Genomic DNA, 20007 nt, shown 5'->3' on the forward strand with positions numbered 1-20007 from the left:
GGAGTTCTCTGGGGAATGGACGCAGACCAGCAAAGAAAGCATTGGGGTTACACACGGGGTTCAGACCCACACGGAGGAAGGGGGCTGTTTTATAGGGCTGCACCCTGGGCTGCTTTTCAAAGTGAAGGAAAATATGAAACATAGGAGGCTGTGTGGTCCAGTGGTTAAAGAAAAGGGCTTGTAACCAGGAGGTCCCCGGTTCAAATCCCATCTCAGCCACTGACTCATTGTGTGACCCTGAGCAAGTCACTTAACCTCCTTGTGCTCCGTATTTCGGGTGAGACGTAATTGTAAGTGGCTCTGCAGCTGATGCATAGTTCACAAACCCTAGTCTGTAAGTCGCCTTGGATAAAGGCGTCTGCTAAATAAACAAATAAAATAATAATAATTTACTGCAATGAATGCAGTGTTGTGTACATTGCTAATGGGTTAAAACATGGGTGTAAAAATACTGGTAAATGAGTCTGTAATTCTATGAGCCAATGCTTTCACTGGGATTTCAAATGTCACAAAGGCTCCTGTTCACAGATTCCATTGACTCCAAGCAGAAGCAGCCCATCATTTTTTTATCTGATTTGATTTGTTTTATATAAAATAAAGTCCACACCACCTGCCACATAATGGCTTTATTACGGGATGTATTGAGTTGACATGGAGGCTCACTATTATAAACGCCTTGCATTTTATCAATTCAGATCACTTCTAGTACACTGGATGGACCTTGTAAAGTACTTTTGTTTGAAGTACATTGTAACAGCCACACCCCCTTATGCTGGTTGCATTACAAGCAATGACCAATAGAAGCCACATGACATGTCTGGCTGTCTGGCTGAGGACCTTGATTCCCTCACTTGATCCAGAACAACCACCAGCTATTAACCCAGAAAAGCGAAGGGTGGTTTTTCTTCACCCATGATGAAGAATTTCCAATGTGTTTTTGAGATGTTAAGAGTGTTACCTCTGCTCTGTTTACCAATCATTAAGCAGAATCGTGATGACTACCTGGCAATACAGGGAGCAGTTCTGCCAATGGTGGTTTGGCGAGTTGGGAGAGGCAATTATTTGATACTCTGTGGTTTTACCTGTTCTCTTCTGATTTTCCTAGGAAAAAAAACACAAAAACATTACAGTAGTTTAAACTGTGGTTTAGAAATGCTGGTATTACTGGAGCATGCACTATCATGATAAAGAAAAAGATAGTAACACAATCAAAAAACATTCACTCACGAGTTTCTAAGGCGTCCAGTACAGGTTTGTATTGAGCGTGTTAAACTTGAACATCACTGAGGAGATTCACCGGCGATGAAAGATCGAGAAGACCCTGGAAACAGCAGAGCAATGGACACCGCATACCCAGGCTAGAGCTAGGGCCTCTAAAAATGTGAGTCCTACTGTTAACCAGCAGGGGTCGCTGTGAAACCAAAGCTGTGACCCGGTGCTTTGCAGACTCTTCCCAGCATCTCCCATCCATCCAGCAAGATACAGATACAGGACAAGACTAAACGAGATTCACCTGTCACCAGGAAACCAAAATAATGTCATAGATTTTTTTCACCCTCAAGGTGAAACAGGTGTTAATTAAAGGAATAACATGTTAGTTAGTTTGACGAGGGTCATAATTAAACTAATAAAATGTTTGTTAGTTTGACTGGCGGGTCCTGTCCCATTAAGGGGCGTGGTCTACTTCTATTAAAACCCAGGTGCTGGAACCTGCAACCTGTCTGTAATCGTGACAGGTTGCACGTCGCTGATTATTGATAGATAAGCAATACAAATACGTACAGTATCTAGTCATTGCTGAAGTGCTTTGGTTTATGATTTTGAATCGCACTGCGAATACTGTTAAATGCTGTGTTTATGTCATCAGTTCTGAGGTTTAACGTCAGAAAAGATACCATTGGCATGCCTCCCTATATTCGAGCGACAAGAAAAAACTCGAAAGGTCCGTGGTGGGTTTTGTTGTGTGCAACTTTACCAGCTGTAATTCAGTCTGTACAACACCGTTCATTCAGTGCACACAGCACTGGCACGGTAACGTTATGATCCGCGCTATTCAGGTGAGCACACAAGTTTTGATCAATAGAAATGACTACATGACGGTACCGATATCCAAACACAGCAAGGCACACGTAGATGTTTAAAAAAAGCTTTTGAGCACAATGTCGTTTACAGCTGTGTCATTACTATTATTTATTTATTTATTTATGTGTTTGTTTTTAGTTTATTTAGCAGACGCCTTTATCCAAGGCGACTTACAGAGACTAGGGTGTGTGAACTATGCATCAGCTGCAGAGTCACTTACAACTACGCCTCACCCGAAAGACGGAGCACAAGGAGGTTAAGTGACTTGCTCAGGGTCACACAATGAGTCAGTGGCTGAGGTGGGATTTGAACCAGGGACTGCCTGGTTACAAGCCCTTTTCTTTAACCACTGGACCACACAGCCTCCTTGTTTGTTTGTTTCTTAGCAGACGCCCTTATCCAAGGCGACAGTTGTTACAAAATATCGCAATACAAAGTATCACATTACAGATAAGTTATGAAGTCCAGTAAAATCAGTAGAAAATATGTATCTAATGTTATTTACTATATTTTGCGATACTTTACATTTTGAAGCTTGGTACAGATTTGCACCAATATACTGTACCGGTATTTTTTTTATTGCTGGACGAATAAATCCGTTATAAAAAATGTATGAATTACACAGATTCGCCTAAACCCGTCTGCATTGTAGCTAAGTTTTTGAACTGGCATTGGGTCTGCAGCACAATGAAGGTTTATGTGCAATCCCGTTTCTACACTGTACCTCCACCCGGGTTGTTCGCCTTGGTGCACATGTGGTTTAGTGTTATTTGAAGGAAAACGAACAAAATGACACCACAGACATGGTATTTCATTTTCTATTTTTTTTAATAAATGCAGCTACGCCGTTGATTGGCCTGTCTGGCTATGCCATTTCCGTCCCATTATTCCAACTCGTCCGGTGATTGGCCCAGCGACAAGGGTCCCGGCTGCGATTTGTGTACCGCCATTGGCTGGCCTGGGTCCAGTGGGTCAAAACTCAAATTTGATTGGTTTGTCTGTGAAAAACGGGATAAACGAGGTTTGAATTTTGCAAAACCTGCCGAAGACGAACGCATGCGAGAGAGGCTTCGGGGCTGGGCAGTAGTTTAGTGATTACAATTTAAAACCAACAGTATTATTATGATTTAAACAATACAAAGGCGCCTTGACGATAGAACTAATTACGCGTGCTGAAATAGTTTTAAATAAGCCGCTACGTACTGCCTGTATTCAGGACTTTATAAACAGGATATATTTAAATCAGTCATTAAATCGACTAAACGCGTTCCATGCAGCGCAAGTTGAATGTAATTATTTAGTTTATAACGCCAGTGGTTCTTGGCTGAAGTGTTTTGTTTTTTTCAATCGGATTGTGAAAGCATATTATTTTTTGTCTGAAAATGTTTCACTAATCGTCGGCTGTGTTAAAATAGCTTGGTTTCTGACAACTAAATACAGTACTGTACAGAATATTTCATTTTGGTTCTCTATAGACTTGAACCCTGAATATATTCGTTACTTAGGCCGGCAAGATACCGCGCACATTCACATAAACATCTGAAGCTTTGAAATGGTAAGAATTTCTGTTAAAGCTGCTACTGTTTTTATTTCTGTTTATACAAGTATGGTGTCTGACCACTAGTAAAGCGTGGGTTACAGTTAACGCGACGTGATGGTACGGCATTGCTCAATGTGACCGTTGCTAGCATTAAAATTTTTTTTATTATTAGTGTTGATGTTCTAACAATTTGGACTTCCGCTCACAATAGGCTATTATGATTGACCAAATCATTCAAAAACACAATACATAGGCTTTGGCAGTCAAACCCCAGTAAAAGTTGTAAAATAAGTCTTTTTAAAACAGTACTGCCCCACAACTATGTCAAAAGTACCCCAAAGTGTAGTCCTTGATGTCATCAGTGTAGTACACAGTATAGTAAAACGCACACGATTCTGATGCATATACACAAAGACCAGCACAGACTTCTGGGTGAGACCTTTGTTTAAATGTGTTACATACATGTATTGTTAGCCATGCTGCAAATGGCTACAATGTGTAAAAACTGTGCTTTTTGTGTCGCATTCAAAATATGCCCTACTGTATAATTAAATTGCATGGGGGGGGGGGGGGGGCTGTATGAGCTCAGGGACTGAATTTAATAATAGCGAAGGGGGAGGGGGGGAATGAATAGCAGGAATCTGAATAAAACCAGTTGTTTTGTAACTTAATAGTTTAGCACTATGCCGGTATAGCATTGGGTTCTTGGTGAACGTCACTGTTTTTCTCTCTCTTCCTCCCTCCCAGGCGACTCAAAAGGTCAATCTGTCCAGTCAAGTCCTGGTTTTGAGACGCCGTTCTCTCCCTCTACTCAGACAGAAGTCCCTCCCAAACCCAGAGGCGGCAGCAGCCCCCCCAAAACTGGTGAGCCAGCCCCCACTGGTGAAAGAAGGAGGGACCCTGAGACGGCAGCCCCTGAAAGACCGGAATAACGTCCAGATCGGAGGTCTTGAAAAGCACTGTTTAGAGAGGATTGCTTCAGCAGGTGCCCCGGAGGGGAAGCTACTGAGACGGCAAGCTGTTAACAGCAGGAGGTTCAGCCTGGGGGATGGGGATTTGAGACGGACACCGAAGCACAGCGGGGTGGAGGCAGTGGGGATGGCTGTTGAGAGCTCTCTGAACGGCCCGCCTGCCTGCGGGGAGAAGGGTCTGGAAAGAGACGGAAGAAGCTTTCTCCTGATGGAGGGAGGGGTGGGGTGGAGTCCAGGATGCCCTGCTTCTGGAGGAACGGGGAGCGCTGACAATTGCACCTTTGAGAAAGCGGATTGCGACTCAGCAGAAATGCTGCTGGGTTTGGAGAAGGAGGCTCCCGGCAGCCCCTCTGTTGAGACGCTCCAGGGTACTGTGGTGCTGAGCGGCTACGAGGAGGAGGCAGAAACAAGCCAAGACCCTCCAAGCGCTGCCCGGGTTCAATGCGATGACATTGTTGAGCAAGTCCTTGAACTAGAAGGGGGCGGGACAGAACCCGAGCTGGACCCCTCACCTATACTCCAGGGGAACGAGCTGGACCCCCCACCTATACTCCAGCTGAATGAGCAGTTAGCCAGTTGCCGATATTTTAGCACCCCAGTAGCGGCTGAACTGTCAAAGAAGAGATATCTGAGCCCCGTCCTGGAGGAGTGTTGCTCTCTAGATCACAGGGGAAGGTCTCCACACATGGTCCCCTCCCCCAGCAAGCACCCTTTGCAAGCCACTTCAATAAAGAAAGAGAAGGAGGAGGCGTCAGTGAAAACCCCTGCCCTGTTTTGTAGCTTTTTTGCAGAGGAGTGTGTCACCGTCGTCAACCAGATTCTTAGCAATCCTTCAACCCCAGGAACCCCCTGGAAATGTGCTCAGCCAACCAGGGATGGAAGCAATGTGGACGTTTCTACCATTGAGGCAGAGCCCCTTCCTTGTGACTGGACCCCCATGAAGTCTTTCATAGAGCAGTCTTGCGTCAATCCCGAGACCTCTGACATGTGGGGGGTGAGCCTCCTGGACTTGGAGAACCTTAACCTGCAGCTGGTGGAGCTGAAAGAAACCATGGAGGAGGGAGGAGGAGGGCGACGGGAGGAGGAGGACGAGAGCAAGGCTGCTGGATCCTCGCTGCGTGACTTGGTGTCGGCCGAGTCCTGCGCCCTTGCGCTGCTGGAACGGGTGAGAGTGCTGAGAAGTCGCTTTCTGTCCTCGCAAGGAAAGAATTGCAGGGAGCCACCTGAGAAAAAGGAGTGCGGGAATGCCACAGTGCTGCTGGAAACTGTGGAGGAAGCAGAGGAGTCGTCAGGCAGCGGCTCCTACAGAGCGTCCGACGCGGCTCCGGAAAGTCTGGAAAAAAAAGAGGAGGGCACGTCTCCCGGCGTTGGGGGCAATGCCACCATCGATCTGCCCAACACCGTGGTGGACCTGAATGCCACCATTGATCTTCCCAACACCATGGTGGACCTGAAGAATGCCACCATGGAATTGCCAAATGCCACCATGGACCTGAAGAATGCAGCAGGAATGGAAGTGGAGCCAGCAAAGGGGGAGGCTGACCACAACCAGACCTGGGAACTGAAGCGTGGAGCTGCAGGGGGAGTGCCTGAAGGAGAGAGGGGAGCCGCTGACCAGGTGGCAGGCAGGGGGCCTCCCAGCGAGAGCACTTTCAGCCGCAGTGTCTTGACCAGCCCTGTGGTTTCCCAGCAGGGCCAGGATTGCTTCCTGCCGTGGCCTGCAGACGGCAGCCCAGATATCAAGTCCTCCTGCCTGGTCACCTCGACCCCACTTGCCGGGCCCAAATTCCAGCAGGGCAAAGCAATGAAGTGCCTCTCCTTCAACAGGGATTCTAGTGCCCTGTTCAGCATTTCGAGTGGGGAGGGCAGCAGCACTCAAGTATCTGCCAGCAGCAGCAGCAGCAGCAGCAGCAATAAGCCACTCCAATCGAACGCTCAGCCCAGCACCCTGCCAACTCGAGCCAGCCAGAGCATCCGTCCCCCCAATATTCTGGGGCAGCAAAAGACTCTCCTGCCCCCGTCGGCGACAGGGCTGCCCACTTTGCCTAGAAAGTCGCTGGTGCCCCCATCGCTCCGCTCCACACGCCCCAAGACCCTGGTGCCTCCGGGGGCGGTGCATTCACAACGCCCCTCTCTGGGGATCCCCCACTTTGGCCTCCCTTCCGGACCAGCCCGCCCCAGCCCCGGGGTCAAGATGCAGAGACCCCCCAGGCCAGCATCTGTGAAGAAGCCTGAAAGAGGAGGAGGGAAGAGCTCCAGCACAGCAGAGGTAAACCCTGACACCCCCACCAGCAGATGAACTAAACCATCTGAATGGTAAACCGTGTTGGCAGATGAGATTCCCTGGCGTGTCCGACAGTAATAACCTCCGGTTTTGCTGTGAGGTTTCAGTAGTCGCTGCTATGAAATGAGAATGCATGCTGTGATTCATTAATGATATATTTGTTGTTTTTGCAGACTTCTGCCTTCACTCCAGCGTGCAACTCTACAAAGCCAGCTTCGAGTGGCCTCAAGCCTCCTGCAGCTGCCGGTGAGAAAGGGCTTCGTCACGCTGACCGCCCTCAAGAATAACAGTCTCAGTATGATTCTGTGATGCATTGTGATCTTAATACAACGTAACCTGTTTCACTGTCCTGCCATTGGGAATGAAAACCTGAATGAACTGGTCACCAGGGCGGTTCGTCCATAACTTCAGACACCATAAAACCTTCGGTAGTACTAAGCTTGGAGTAAACCAGTGATTTGACAGCATCCTCTGGGGTTTACAGTATGGTACCTGTGTGGTTCAATTGCCTTTTTAAATACGCAGGTTTCTGTGTACCTCAAGTGCTGCATGGCTCACCGCTGTATTGCTTATTAAACAGGCTTGTGTTGCTTTAGGTACCAAGGCGCTGGGCTCCAGCCTTCCCAAGCCAGCCGTCTCAGGGACGAGGCCCCCCCACATGTCTCTGCAGGGGCCCAAGGTGTCTGCTGACCTGAAAGGGAGGGAAGTCCGAAAGCCAGGCTCAGCCAGCCCCAGAGGTCTAGCTACAAACAGTATGTCATTCAGTAATATATACAGCAGTCTCCGGCTCAGAGAACACCCCACGGGAAGCAGGCAAAGTGTTCTCTAAGACGGAGCTGACCACCAGACATGAATCAATAAATACATATGTATTACTTGTCATGACGCACATGCATCAGCATATCAAATGAACAGAATAACTAAGAGAAAAGCAATAGGCAAGTGTATATTAATAAACTGTAATAAAAGTTAATAAACTAACTGTCAAACTAAATGAACACAGCACCCCTACACATGTTAATAAATGCAGCAGTCGCATAGGCAGTGTTCTCCTAGGAGGCGTTCCTATACGCAGGGACTACTGCAGTACGATATCAGTATTTAATATCCGGCAGCACTAAAGAAAATTGACAGCAGCATGATATGAAAAACGTCTCAAAGACACGATCGTCTTGTTCATTTCCTGTCTCTCTGTATATTCTTTACATTTTACTGCTTTACCTTTCATGATTTGATGGCAGACCTCTGCTGGTGGTTATGATGCTTATAACCCAGAAGAAGAATTTCCGTCAGTGCAGCCGAGTAGCTGTGCTGGTGCTAAAGACAGGGAGCTAGGAGGTCTTGTAACTCATCTTCACTGAATTCATTCTGCCAAGTTGCAGGTTCAGCCATTCCAGGCCCCAGTGGGATTACCCAGAAGCCCTCGGGGCCTGCAGCTGCCTCTGGGGAGCGGAGGCAGTCTGGGAAATTCCGAGACGCTGAGGAAAGCAGCCTTCCAACGGCAAAGAGGCAGAAAATCGGTACGGAGGGCTTTTCTTTGCTTTATTAACTCCATGTTTGAGTTGATTTAGGTTGGGTAAATTGTGCAGAACAGGGACAGAATCTAACCTTTCCATAGACAAGCATCACAGCTGGCACCATATCAGGATTTCAACCTTGAACCTCCTTGCTCCCAGTCTTTGCTATAAAGAGCCCTTTCCAGGATTCTGTTCTTGCCTAGTCTGTATTTATGCTGGTAAGCGGTAATCCATAGGAACACTGCTCACTCCATTTTCGGGTCACAAAGTTGAGTAAGCTTTCTGAACAGTGCAGTGTGTGTGGGATGCCATATCATTGTGCTAGTCTTTGCTGCACCACTGATGATGCTAGTAACTGGAGTTGAAACTTGTGTATCTCTCTCTATATTCTTTTCCCTGATGTCTGCTGACTGTTCCCTTCTTGTAAGATGACCCGTTCCAGGGATGTGTGAGTTCTCAGAGCTCTCTTCACGTAACTGCATCTTTTATTTGATCGTGCAGTTCCAGGCTCGTCGATCCCAAGTGTCTGCAGGATTCCCCTGAAGCCCACAGCATCTGCTTCTGCCCCAAGAGGACTGCTGAGGCCATCTGTGAGACAGTCTGGGAAATATCAAAGACTGCAGCAGAGCAGCCTGGTGACTCCCAAGAGGCAGATAAGAGGTAGGAGGCTGTCCTTTCTTTCAGGGGTGCAGTAGAGGCTTTCATGTTACTGAGCTCACCCAATTTGTGATGAACTCAATAAGGACAGCTGTGACTGAAGATGCGTTCGTGTAACATTATACATTTCAAGTGTTCTCTAAAACGCAACTTTGACAGGCTTTTAAAGAATTTTCATTGTCATCCTGCCCTGCCATTTTCTTTCCCAAGGCCCTACCCCACCACCGGGCAGTGCCAAACCAAGAGCGACTCCCCTGAAACAAACTGTGGGTAAGAAGTGTTGACTATGATCAGCTATCTCAACTGAGTTCTTTATATTTGAAGTTCCACAGTACTGAGATTCTCCTCTTTCTTCCCAGGTCCTTTCACCTCTGCCAACTTCACATTTGAACCCAAGCAGCAATCTGTGAGCCCACCCAAACAAACTGAGGGTAAGACCGGTCTGAGCAACGCTTAGATTTCTTTTCTTTGTTCTGGGGAGTGGGGAAGTGTCTTTGGTAATCTCCACTCCAGTTCTGCTGTGTTGATCTCTGCTGCATATTGAACACATAGTGCCTGTATTTTAAAACAGGGTCAGTATTGATGTACTAACTCTACAGAGATGTAATATTGACTTGCTAACCTGCTTTTGTTTCTTACCAGTTACTGTCCTGTCCGCCAACCTCACATTCGAACCCGAGCAGCCAGACTCCAGTCCAGCAAAACAAACTCCGGGTAAGAGGAGTCGCTGCTGACTGCTTCGTTATCTGCACTGCCCTGGCTGTGTGCTGAGTTAGCTGCACTGTATAGAGCTGTTCACTCTCCCTAATGCACACTCAGCACAGAGCTAGCACTGCAGATGTGTGAGCCAGCAGATTCAGTGGAAGTTACCTGCATCTCGGATTCCCAACCCATGACTGTGTCCTATTGAATTTGCAAGGATATTGTACGCTAACTTCCTACTTCTGTCATCCCAGGTCCTGCTCCATCAACCAAACTCACATGTGAACCAGAGCAGCCAGCCGTGAGCCCACCTGAACAAACCGAAGGTAAGACAGGTCTGAGTAATGTACCACTGAGGTACCAGTGAGCCGTGCTGAGCAATGCACCAGTGAGCCGTGCCGAGCAGTGCACCAGTGAGCCGTGCCGAGCAGTGCACCAGTGAGCCGTGCCGAGCAGTGCACCAGTGAGCCGTGCCGAGCAGTGCACCAGTGAGCCGTGCCGAGCAGTGCACCAGTGAGCCGTGCCGAGCAGTGCACCAGTGAGCAGTGCTGAGTAAAGGAGTGGAGTTCGCTGGCTGTCCGATATTCCTGTCTAATCTTGTGAACTTGCGTTCCTTCCCAGGTCCTGCTTCTCAAGTGGACCTTGCATCTGAACCGGAGCAGCCAGCTGCAAGCCCACTGAAGCAAGCTGAGGGTGAGGCTCCGCTGTGTTGAGTGTGCTCGCTGTCACAAGGCCAGTGCCTGCGCTGCAGAGTGTTTTGTGGGCGCTTGGTTATCTAGATGGGAGTTGTTGTTTACGCTCCCTGTCCTTGCTGTGAACAAAACTGATGTCCTGATCTTTATTCCTTTCTTTCCTCAGGTGCTGCCACACCTTCCAGCCTGCCAGGAGCCGAGGGTAAGACCTGTACTGTACCGAACAGTCTGCCAGGAGCAGAGGGTAAGACCTGTACTGTACCAAACAGCCTGGTGTATGTTTTGGCTTTTGAATTTCCAATATTGCTTTTATATTTGCAGATTCAAACATTAGTGACTGCACTGGGGTTCAAAATGAGAACGTAGAGAGAGAGTTTGGGGTTCTCTCTCTCTCTCTCTCTCTCTCTCTCTCTCTCTCTCTCTCTCTCTCTCTCTCTCTCTCTCACGTTTTCTTCGTCCTCCTTCCTAGAGCCTGCCCCACCTCTGGACCCCGCCCCAGAACACGAGCCCCCCACCACTAGTAGTCCAGAACAATCAGAGGGTAAGACTCTTCTGAGTGATCTTACTGCTGTGAGCTCTTGATCAGCTTTGCTCTTGCTCCCCCCTATCTATTTCTCCAACATTGAGCCCTGTGTTTAATTCACAGCTGAGCTGATTGTATCCCCAGGCTTTAGCCAGTGTGGTTGCTGATGTAGTGATTTTCTTTGGCAACCTGCTTTTTTCTTCCTTCCCAGGGTCTGTTCCCTCTTCTGCCAATATCACATTTGAACCCGAGCAGCCTGCTGTTAGCCCACTAAAGCAAACCGAGGGTAAGGGGAGTGGGGGGAACCTCCTGAGCTCTGATCCCCAGTACTTACTTCAGTCTATTTTCAGCACGCTTGCTGATGCACCTACAGTTGTGCTATGGTGACCTTGCTGTTTCTCTTTTTGTTCTCCTTGGTAATGGCTTGCTGCATTATTGAAGCTTGTGTGTTAGATATAGGCCGTCATGTCTGTCTGTCTGTCTGTCTGTCCTCAGGATAACTTTTTTGTTTTGTTTTTTTCCCTCTCGGATCTAGTGCAATCCAACTGCCCCAAACCTGAACCCTGCCAGCCAGCGGCCAGCCCCCTTAAAGAAAATCAAGGTACTGAGCTCTCTAAATTTGCATCTCTTGGTGTATGCTGTTTAAGCCCCTTCCTCTAAGAAACTACACTGATGAATTCACAGCTGCACATGCAGTACCACTGAATACCTACCAGAGGGCAATATTTCTTTTTTTATTATTATTTTTTTTTTTGTCACATTTGTATTTTATTAATAATAGTAAGCCAGTCTTCAGGTGGTTTCAATCAAAACAAAGCCAATCACATGCGATGCATACACCAGGCGTCGGCTGATGGTATTCTGAGCTGCCCTGGCACAGAGATGGTATTCTGATGTAGTTTATCTGTGAAAGCAAATGACTTGGTACAGCGCAGATACACGGCTAGCTTCTGTACTTTACACAGCATGGAAGCAGCTTCTAGATTCAGGCTCTATTCCTGTTCTTTAGGACCTTCTGCGGCCTCTGACACTGTTTATATCGTTCAGAGAACTACATTGGTGTTTATATGCCATGTTTGTGTTCTATATCTGTATAATAATTCGTCGTCATGGCATTAGTTTTCATTGCTATGGTGACGACATGCAGATCTACTTGCACACTAAACCTGATGCTGCTTTGGCTGTTTCTGTGCTTGAATGACTGCCTGACCTGAAATTCAAACTTGGATGCAGCAGAATTTTCTGCAATGAAATCTTAGCAAGACAGCTGTCATGCTATTGGGTTCTCCACACCAGCTGTGTAAAGTTGGTAGTTTTTAGTTTGGTCATTGATGGACCTGAGATTTAGTCCTACGTCCTGAATTTAAAAATCTAGGTGTTAAATTTGACTCTGCGTTGTCTTTTGAGGCCCTTGTTAGAAATATATTTTTTTCATCTACGAAATGTCGCTCGCCTCAGATCCTCTTTGTGAATGTCTGATGTGGAGAAACTGACACATGCCTTCATTTTATTGAGAATTGACTAGACTAGTGGGTTGCAATACATTCAAAATTCTGCTGCTGTAGTTTTAACAAGAAAAAAGAAAGCATGACCGTGTAACAGCAGTTTTAGCATCTCTCCATGGTTACCAGTTAAATATAGAATTGACTGTAAGATCTTGCTGCTGGCCTTCAAGGCCTTGAATAGCCTGGGTCCATCTTACGTCAAGGATCTGCTTTGCTGCTACTTTCCCCAACGCAGCCTGCGCTCAGCTAAAAATGAACTCCTTTCCGTGCCAAGAGCACAATTATGAACTGTGGGAGATCGTGCCTTTTGCTCTTTGGCCTCAAGACTCTGGAACTCCCTTCCAAGGTCTGTCAGGGACTCAGAGTCTGTGTGTTTAAATCGCGCCTCAAGACTCCTTTTTATACATTGGCTTACTGCACTGCATTGTTTTTAGTGTATTGTTTTATGTATTTTTCTGTAAGCACTTTGGGATTTCTTTTAATGAAATGTGCTATACAAAATAATTATTATATTTGGTCTTATTTCCCTAGTGTGAGACAAAGCACATTCACAGTTGAGGTCTGCATGTTCTTCTTTGCTTCACCAAGGTCAGCAGAAACCCAGATAACAAGAAGTTACACTTCAGCATTAATCATGAATTGCTGCTATTGAGGAGGCACAGACCTACTGAATCGTGGAAGATTGCAGGCAGCTCAGCAAACACTAACAGCTTGATAGGATATGAGTTTTGCTCCATTCATAGATGGCAAAGCGCCGTACCCACGCATCACAAGGTCAAACGACAAGGCTGGTGATTACAAGCTGCTGATGTACCCCAGCTATGTACAGCTTGATTAAGAGTTCATTAACCCAGCATTGATTCAGAGCTTACATTAAACACAGGGAAATCACGCAACAATTTCTCACTACTTCTTCCCCATTTAAAGGGGACACACAAAATGATTGCAATTGATATAAAACCTTGCAACATACACGCCCTGTCATCTCTCTCCTAATGATCTCCAGCAGATGTGTTGGTTCATGGTTGTGGTGTTTGTGGTTTCAGGCTACAGAGAGTGTGAGCAGTGTGCGTGGTACCAGCACGAGAATCAGACACTGACTGAAACTATCCGGGCTCTCCGGGAGAGACTGGCCAAAGGTAGGGTCACGGCTGCATGCTTCTGTTGGGCTTGTATTGTGCAGGGATGGAAACCACTCCTATTGCATAGCAGTGTCACCCATTCCAGGTTTCATATTAGCCACAGTCTATAGCAGGGGTGGGCAATCCTGGTCCTGGAGGGCCGGTGTCCCTCCTGGCTTTTGTTCCAACTGTGCTCTAAATTACTTAATTGTACTGATTATTACCAATTATTGGTCTAATTAAGTAATTTAGAGCACAGTTGGAACAAAAGCCAGGAGGGACACCGGCCCTCCAGGACCAGGATTGCCCACCCCTGGTCTATAGGTACAAAGCTCCGGTCAATATATATATTTTTTGCTTGTTGTAAAACCAGGAATGGATGAGAGCTGCTGATGGAATATTTAGTGTACGGGATCCACGGTCTCAGGAGGACCACATCCATCAGTCGCAGGAACTGAAGCAGTTTTTTTTCCAGGGCCAAAGTGGTTCTCTAGAGATTCTGTTTCATTTTCGAAAGGTTTAATTTTAAAATATTTATATATATTTTTTTTTTTAATAAACTTTAATATATTTAGAAATGTTGGGTAACTACTCGGATAGCCCGGAACAAGAAAGGGTACAGTTTAAAATAAATGTGTACAACACTAAGAGAAAAAACTATTCCCACTGTATAGTAAACTCCTAATAACACTCATTTTAACATGCATATTTCTGATAATGATTACAAGTTCCGACAGCATTTCAAATGCTTCATGTTTAGGATAACGTTTAATTGTTTAAGCTCTGAACTGTTAAGTCCTCTCTGTTTTGCATGCGTTCAGACTTGTGTGGAAGAGGTAACTGTTGTACTGTAACGTGCAGCCCTGGGTCTGACTCCGCTGCACCTTTCCCATCTGTAGCACAGCTCCTGTTTAAACTCCTCCTCTTCAAATTTCACTTCATTGTGTCTGTTGCAGAGACTCATGACTGCTAACCCGGGTGGATGGAGGAGATCCCATACAAAAAGCAGATGTATGCAATATGCTCTGAAATCCAAATATTGTTTTTTAAAGACACTTTTTTGAAATCTAAGCTCAATGAGATATTAAAAAAAACAAACGTAACATATATCATGCATGAATAATTTTCTATTCTTGCTGTATCTGGAATGTGATAATTGTGCTCTGTTTTTAGCTCTTGTTATTCATACGAGATGGCCATCGGTTGTCTTATGTAATTAAATGTGTTTTGTAAATAAATATTTGCACCATAAATATGCGCAGTGGTTTTGTTGTGCGCACCAGACAGGTGTGGATTTGGACCCATCATAAATAAAATGCAGTCCCTGCAATGTAATATTGTACAGGACCAGAAATGAGCTCCCTGGTTCTGAATTCCTCTTTGTAACAGCGTGCCCCTTGCTTGTAAGGATTTCTGTTGTAGAAGAGTCTTCACAGCTGCTGTTTTGTGCCCACGTCAGTTTCCACCCCTGCTGTCAATTGGCTGCTCCCAACAGTTGTCACCTGGCTTAACCCATTCAATACCAAGTACATTTCAATGGAAATGAAAATAAAAACACAGTTAAACGTGCCAAAAAATGACCTGTCCCCCTGCAGCGCTAGCAGAGCGTGAATGACGAGGAAGATGAGGGGAGGGGAGGTCTGACCGCTGGTGGAACAGGATTGTTAAGTATCACTGTGCCAAGTGCTGCTATCACTGGTGCATTTGCATGGAATGTACTGTGCGGTGCTTTGTGCTGCTTTGGTATGAAAAGCGCTATGTAAATGTGGCGGGGGTGTGGTGAGGTGTGAGTCAGGGGCATGTGTGCCATGCCTGTGGATGGGAAAGAACTTGTGTTTATATATTCACAACTCATTTTTGCACAACAGTAGGGTCTGTAGATAGTTGGTCTTGATGAAAGTTTAAAGTGAGCACATAGCTTGAGGTTACCTAGTTGTAGGGTGTATGTGTATTTCAGGTGCCTGACGCCTCTCAGAACAATTCCCAGAATGCAATGCAATGTGTGTTAATAACTGAACTGTACCCTGTACATAATCCTACATTGCTGGCTGTACTAATGAGACAGGCTGAATGAATCCAGCCTACTTGGTTGGATATTGTTTGCCCAAAGTTGGAGAGTTAGCCTCTCGCTCCCATACGTTATACTGTAGAGCACAACATAACAAATGCTTGACTCTCCCAACTTACTCTACCCTGCTGGCAAGGATCGCCTACACACACGGGACCTCTGGCTAATTCTAGCTGGAGTAATCCTGTCTTAAAAGGATGCAAAGGGAAATGGATACAATCTTGGAGATGTTATGCAACATACTTTGAATTACTAGGGTCTCAGACACTCCTTGGAAAAGGAATCTATTCAGCACTGTTTAGATAAGAGGCTGCTGCTGGAAAGCGCTGCTCATGTCTCACTTGGGTGCTGCTGCTGCTGCTGCTGCTGTCTAACAAGCTGTCTCTGTTTACGACGCTGTCTTGCTGTGGAAGTTCCAGCAGAGCCTGGCGTTGTTCTGCGTTTACTACAACACACCAGCTCCTGCAGCAAAGGCTTGAGAGACACTGAATCTACGCTTATTAACCTGGAAGCAAATCATTTACAATGTGCATCTCCTCGAAATGTGACCCAATTTAACAGGATTAAACCGAGGCAAAGCTTTAAAGAACGAAAAGCTGTAAAAGGCAGCAGACTGAACTCGTGTTCTAATGAAAATGTAGATCTAAAAAGCAATGTGTGTTCATCAGTTTAAGATAAGATGATCCTAATGCACTTCTAAAAACGGGGTCATTGCTGTGTTACTACGAAAACGCTTGCCCAGAATGGGAGCCTTTGAGCAGTCCAGATGAGGCGGAAGGTTTCAAATACATGAAATAACAGAATATAACAAAAACTATTTAAAAAAATTGTGAAAACTGCCCCTGTGCTGCCTGTTTTAATGAAGACTCAATTATGGTCGATGGCTGCTCTCCTTACAAACACATTGAGAGACATTTTTGTACAAAGACTACTGTATACCATCAAATGTGAGATTTCATGTTTATTGCCTGGGGTCGTTTTATGCAACCACCTCTCAAAAAAACTAAAACAAACAAGCATGTAAGATGAGAAGGTCAGGAAATGGATTATTCTATAAAGAGGCGGCTGAGATAGAATGAAAGATTTGCCTCTTTTTGCAATCACATCTCACAAATAGAGGGCATAGAGTCTGTTTGTATCTTAGAGAACAGCCAGATTTGTATTGCCAAGATGCTCGTGATGAATGTGGAAATTGCATGAGAGAATAAGTCTAGCTGAGCTTTCATGACGCCCAATAAAGAAAGAATGGTTTGCTTGCTGATGCACCTGCCCTCTCTGTCTCAGCCATTGCTGTAAACTGAGCTGTACGTGATCTGCCCCCTGCTCGCCCACTCACTCGTCAGAGCTCCACTTTGCGTTGTCTGCAGCAGCTAGAAGAGAGAGAGACAGCAGCCAGCATACAAGATTACAAAAAAACAACATGGCCTTCTGTGGCAGGTACAGTACAGCAACGTTCCCCTGCGTTTGCATCCTTCATGTCACAGTCAAAGGGTTATCTTGATGATGCAGCTTTTAAGTGACTTGTGTAAGAGCCGTTCTGCAGAATTCTGCTCACACGCCTGTTACTAGCAGGGCTGACTCGGCCATCTTAAGTTCACTGAAAGTCTGATGAAACGTGACGTCTATCTTGTAGTCCTAGAATTCCAGCACACTTTTGTATTTGAAATGGTAAAGTCTACAACGATGGCAACAGAAACATTTAGATATCTCTTAGCTAATGCACTATATGTGCCATGGTTACGTCTTTTGAATGTCTCTTCTTAAACGTTGCCATGTCAATGTCATTGAATTGTATTGTAGTGGGATGCATGGTGGGTGGTCAGATACTTGGCAATGACTTAATTCAGCTGGTTTGGAGCTGCACATTCATTTTTTTATGCATTGGCCATTTCATTTAACCTTTGACTGTATTGAGGTCATGCAAAATAAAGATGTACCCAGTTTCAACAGAAATGCAACTGCTAAAATAAGATGGGTGACCAGAGAAAAGCATGTCTTCTAATACAGCCTTAGAGGAAGAACCCATGCCAGGTACCGCACCATGCATGTTCTAAAAGACAACCTTCAGGCCTGTGTGCATGATCACAGTGCAAGCCCCGTGCTCAGTATCTCAGCCCCACGCAGGCTCCCCAGCTGACCAGGGGGGGCTGGGTCGTTTGTGTCTTACATTGTGCAGTATTTTAAAACCACGTGGAAGCGCATGTGTGTCAGAGCCCCTGTCTGTCAAGGAGCACAGAATGCCTTTGGCATTATATAAAGTGCATATAGCTTAAAAAATAGATCAAAATACAGACACACATAGCCAGGCTTTGCCTCAAAGGAATGGCCTTAAGCTGTTACTTTGCTAGCTTTTTCAAATAAAACCTGGCCTCTGCCAGGTAGCAATAAAAAGAACAGGAACTCGACACTTGGCATCCCACTAATTTTTACTAGAGTGTCTGATTTGCATGTTAATGAGGCAGCACACTGGCACAGCAGCGTGTGTGGTGAAATCAGAGAGAGAGAGATCACTAACTGGAGAGCTCAGAAAACAGTTAGCACTCAAAAAAGAACTCAAAGCTGTGCCATCTCAGCCTGGTAATATAAAACCGTCTCAGTGTGGCCAGTGTAAAGAATCCGAATTCTTCATGGGTGGGATTAGGGGCCCATCATAGCGAATGTAGAACAACACTGTCAATTGTTGAAATCTAAAGCAACTTCTCGCCTTTCATCATTGAAGGGTATTAATTACAAAATGTATATAGCAATACAACGCTCTACACAATAGAAACCATACATAGAGTCTGCATGTTACTGTTTAAGTTCAGAAATTGGTTAGATTACACACCCTTTTTACATATATATATAGATAGATAGATAGATAGATATCTCTATATGTCCTGGCTCTAGTCTTGGCATGCATGGTTTATGATATGGTATAACATCTTTACATGGGATTATTGGATTCAATGGCAGTGAGCTGCTATTTAACCCAGAGTCCTAATACAGACCCTAATGCAGAAGAAACAGCTTCAGGGTGTAGCCAATGACACTGAGCAGCTGGCAATGAAGGAGCAGCAGGTACCCCTGGCAGCCGGGGGGCAGAGTGAAACCCCTGCCCAGGTTGCATCAGCAGCAGCAGCATGCCACTGATGAAACCAGCCAGCCCATGATAGCAGTCATTGAGCTGTGTGTGCCACCCACTGAAACCACTGTCAAAAACACCCTGCTGCTAATAATACCACTTCCCATTCAAGGCTGTGTGATGTGCAAGAAATCTTTGAATTGCAACGCCAGCGCATTCTATTTTATTATGTACAATGCCTTTTGATTACAACCCTTTAATTGCAACAAGTCAAATAGGAATCCAAGATGGCCATTTAAATGTGTTGCTGGAGCTTGTTTGTATACATTAACTTTAAAATTGCCAAACTTATCAAACTGCGCAATGCACGCTACTGGTTAAAGCCTTTTATCTCAAATATCCGCAGTGCTGAACCCACACACACCCACTGTCTGTGGCTTGTGTGCAATGTTCAGTGCCAGTTAAATGACACCTTTCCAGTCAGATACTGGACTGCTTGCTGCTGCTGCTGCTGCTGCTGTAATAAGACTCCTGGTTGCATCAGAAAATAAACCGCAGAATGCTGGCACTGCATCGCCCTGCGGCATTCTGGGGGATGGAGTTTTATTCAGCCTGAAGAGTCCTCATTCAGCCCCTAATTTGGAAGAAACGGCTTCAGTGTGCAGATCTCAACACTTCACAGGAACACAATCCCCTCTCTGAATGGCTCATCCGTTACTGTAAGCGCATATCAAGTGTTCCTCTCCGGTGCAAGACGAGCAGTGTGATTTGGGAATGCGCTAATAAAACTTTTTTGGTTTATGAGGCAATTGTGGAGAGCACAGGCACAGACTCTTGCTTCTGTTTGCGTAACGTGGGGAGTTCTTGTCATGATTTGCATTAGCACATGCTCACAAAGGAAATGCGAATCCCATCTATGTTGTCACGTGAGAATTCCAGAATAGGTCGGACAGAACCAGAATTCTGCAGAATTCCAGAGTAGGTCGGACAGAACCAGAATTCTGCAGAATTCCAGAGTAGGTCGGACAGAACCATTCTAGAATGGGCTCAAATTCTCAATTTGCAAACATCATAGAAAAGGCTGCACCTGTGATTTTTTTTATTCAAATCTGTCTCTTTTTTAACATTAAAAGGGGCGTTTTCTTGGGCTTTTGGTGACAGATCCCGTTTCATAGATGGGCAGGTGGTACTGACTTCACTGCTGGCAATGAACAGTTTGTATCTTCATATAGTCTTTGTTGTGGGGTCGTTTGCGCGAATTGTCTGTATGGATCTTTTTTT

At 45.7% G+C, this 20007-nt stretch overlaps 1 protein-coding gene across 5 annotated transcripts; it reads left to right on the forward strand.

The window, feature by feature from the left end:
- Positions 1 to 2024: 2024 nt before the first annotated feature.
- On the forward strand, positions 2025 to 14951 carry LOC117963312 (proteoglycan 4-like). 5 transcript variants are annotated; one of them, XM_059001062.1, is made up of 17 exons: positions 2025 to 2057; positions 4370 to 6862; positions 7051 to 7123; positions 7474 to 7629; positions 8254 to 8397; positions 8896 to 9054; positions 9262 to 9321; positions 9411 to 9482; positions 9694 to 9765; positions 10008 to 10079; positions 10375 to 10446; positions 10612 to 10689; positions 10915 to 10986; positions 11180 to 11254; positions 11504 to 11569; positions 13520 to 13612; positions 14551 to 14951. In XM_059001062.1, the coding sequence occupies exons 1-17, from the start codon at positions 2040 to 2042 to the stop codon at positions 14565 to 14567; spliced, it is 3792 nt and encodes a 1263-aa protein (XP_058857045.1). In that variant the 5' UTR covers positions 2025 to 2039; the 3' UTR covers positions 14568 to 14951. The 5 variants fall into 5 exon arrangements, with proteins under 5 accessions (XP_058857045.1, XP_058857046.1, XP_058857048.1 ...); XM_059001063.1 differs by having other exon boundaries at positions 8260 to 8397; XM_059001064.1 differs by lacking the exon at positions 2025 to 2057 and adding an exon at positions 3083 to 3637.
- Positions 14952 to 20007: the final 5056 nt, after the last annotated feature.

Source organism: Acipenser ruthenus, chromosome 26 (genome assembly GCF_902713425.1).
Source record: "Acipenser ruthenus chromosome 26, fAciRut3.2 maternal haplotype, whole genome shotgun sequence".
Lineage (NCBI taxonomy): Eukaryota > Metazoa > Chordata > Actinopteri > Acipenseriformes > Acipenseridae > Acipenser > Acipenser ruthenus.

Coding starts and splice junctions, on each gene's coding strand:
- LOC117963312 (XM_059001062.1), top strand. Junction 9,055..9,261: donor TCCCAAGAGGCAGATAAGAG/GTAGGAGGCTGT, acceptor TTCTTTCCCAAG/GCCCTACCCCACCACCGGGC. Junction 10,690..10,914: donor CAGTCTGCCAGGAGCAGAGG/GTAAGACCTGTA, acceptor CCTCCTTCCTAG/AGCCTGCCCCACCTCTGGAC.